The following is a 917-nucleotide window of genomic DNA, read 5'->3' as shown; positions in this document are numbered from 1 at the left end:
AGGATAGACCAGCATTTAGGGCTCTTGTACATAGGGTCGCGATTGTGACAAGCAACTTAATGGCACATAACAACAACAACAACAATGCTCACAACAAGTAGAAGAATGCTATCCACCGCATGAAGTATATTTCCAGATAATACACCTTCTATAGTTAACCTTTCCGTATCGTTGTCTATCCGTTTAGAGACTGAAAAGTAAAACCAGACAAATATAGCAGTACCCTAAAAGCAAATTCCCATGATGCTTCTAGAATAAACACAAGGTTAAAGAGAACAAAATACCCCTTTCAAAAAGGTGCAATGAAATTACCAGTGACCTCTGTTTAGTGCCATATTGAGAGTGGGTTCTTTGGGAAGTGATAATAAGGCTGAAACCTAGTTTTAACCTTGGGCTTAAAGGATTTTTGGAACAAATAAGCGCTACCTGAAAACATTAACTATTGCCTTGAACTGTTTTATGGATGATATTATAAAAATGTCCAAAACTTCAACCAAAATAGAGAAGAGAAACACTACACAATAAAGTGAATGAAGACCTAAATAGCGAGCCCTGCCCGGTCCAGCCCGGTCCCCGGGAGGATGAAGTTCGTGTACAAAGAGGAGCATCCATTCGAGAAGCGCCGCTCTGAGGGCGAGAAGATCCGAAAGAAATACCCGGACCGGGTCCCGGTGATAGTAGAGAAGGCTCCCAAACCTCGGATAGGAGATGTGGACAAAAAGAAATACCTGGTGCCTTCTGATCTCACAGTTGGTCAGTTCTACTTCTTGATCCGGAAGCGAATACATCTCCGAGCTGAAGATGCCTTGTTTTTCTTTGTCAACAATGTCATTCCACCCACCAGTGCCACAATGGGTCAGCTGTACCAGGAACACCATGAAGAAGACTTCTTTCTATACATTGCCTACAGTGATGAA

General features: G+C 42.3%; 1 protein-coding gene across 1 annotated transcript in view; it reads left to right on the top strand.

Moving 5' to 3' along the window:
- Positions 1-581: 581 nt before the first annotated feature.
- Positions 582-917, top strand: part of LOC102849623 — a 5,482-nt gene continuing 5,146 nt past the window's right edge. The window contains exon 1 of the mRNA XM_006903349.1: positions 582-917. Within this exon, the coding sequence (XP_006903411.1) occupies positions 582-917 (336 nt within the window).

This window comes from Elephantulus edwardii, unplaced genomic scaffold (assembly GCF_000299155.1).
Source record: "Elephantulus edwardii isolate Elephantulus edwardi_28Jun2011 unplaced genomic scaffold, EleEdw1.0 scaffold00577, whole genome shotgun sequence".
NCBI classification, from domain to species: Eukaryota; Metazoa; Chordata; class Mammalia; order Macroscelidea; family Macroscelididae; genus Elephantulus; species Elephantulus edwardii.
Note: the sequence above shows the minus strand (reverse complement) of the source record. Positions and strands in the feature narration are given on the sequence as shown.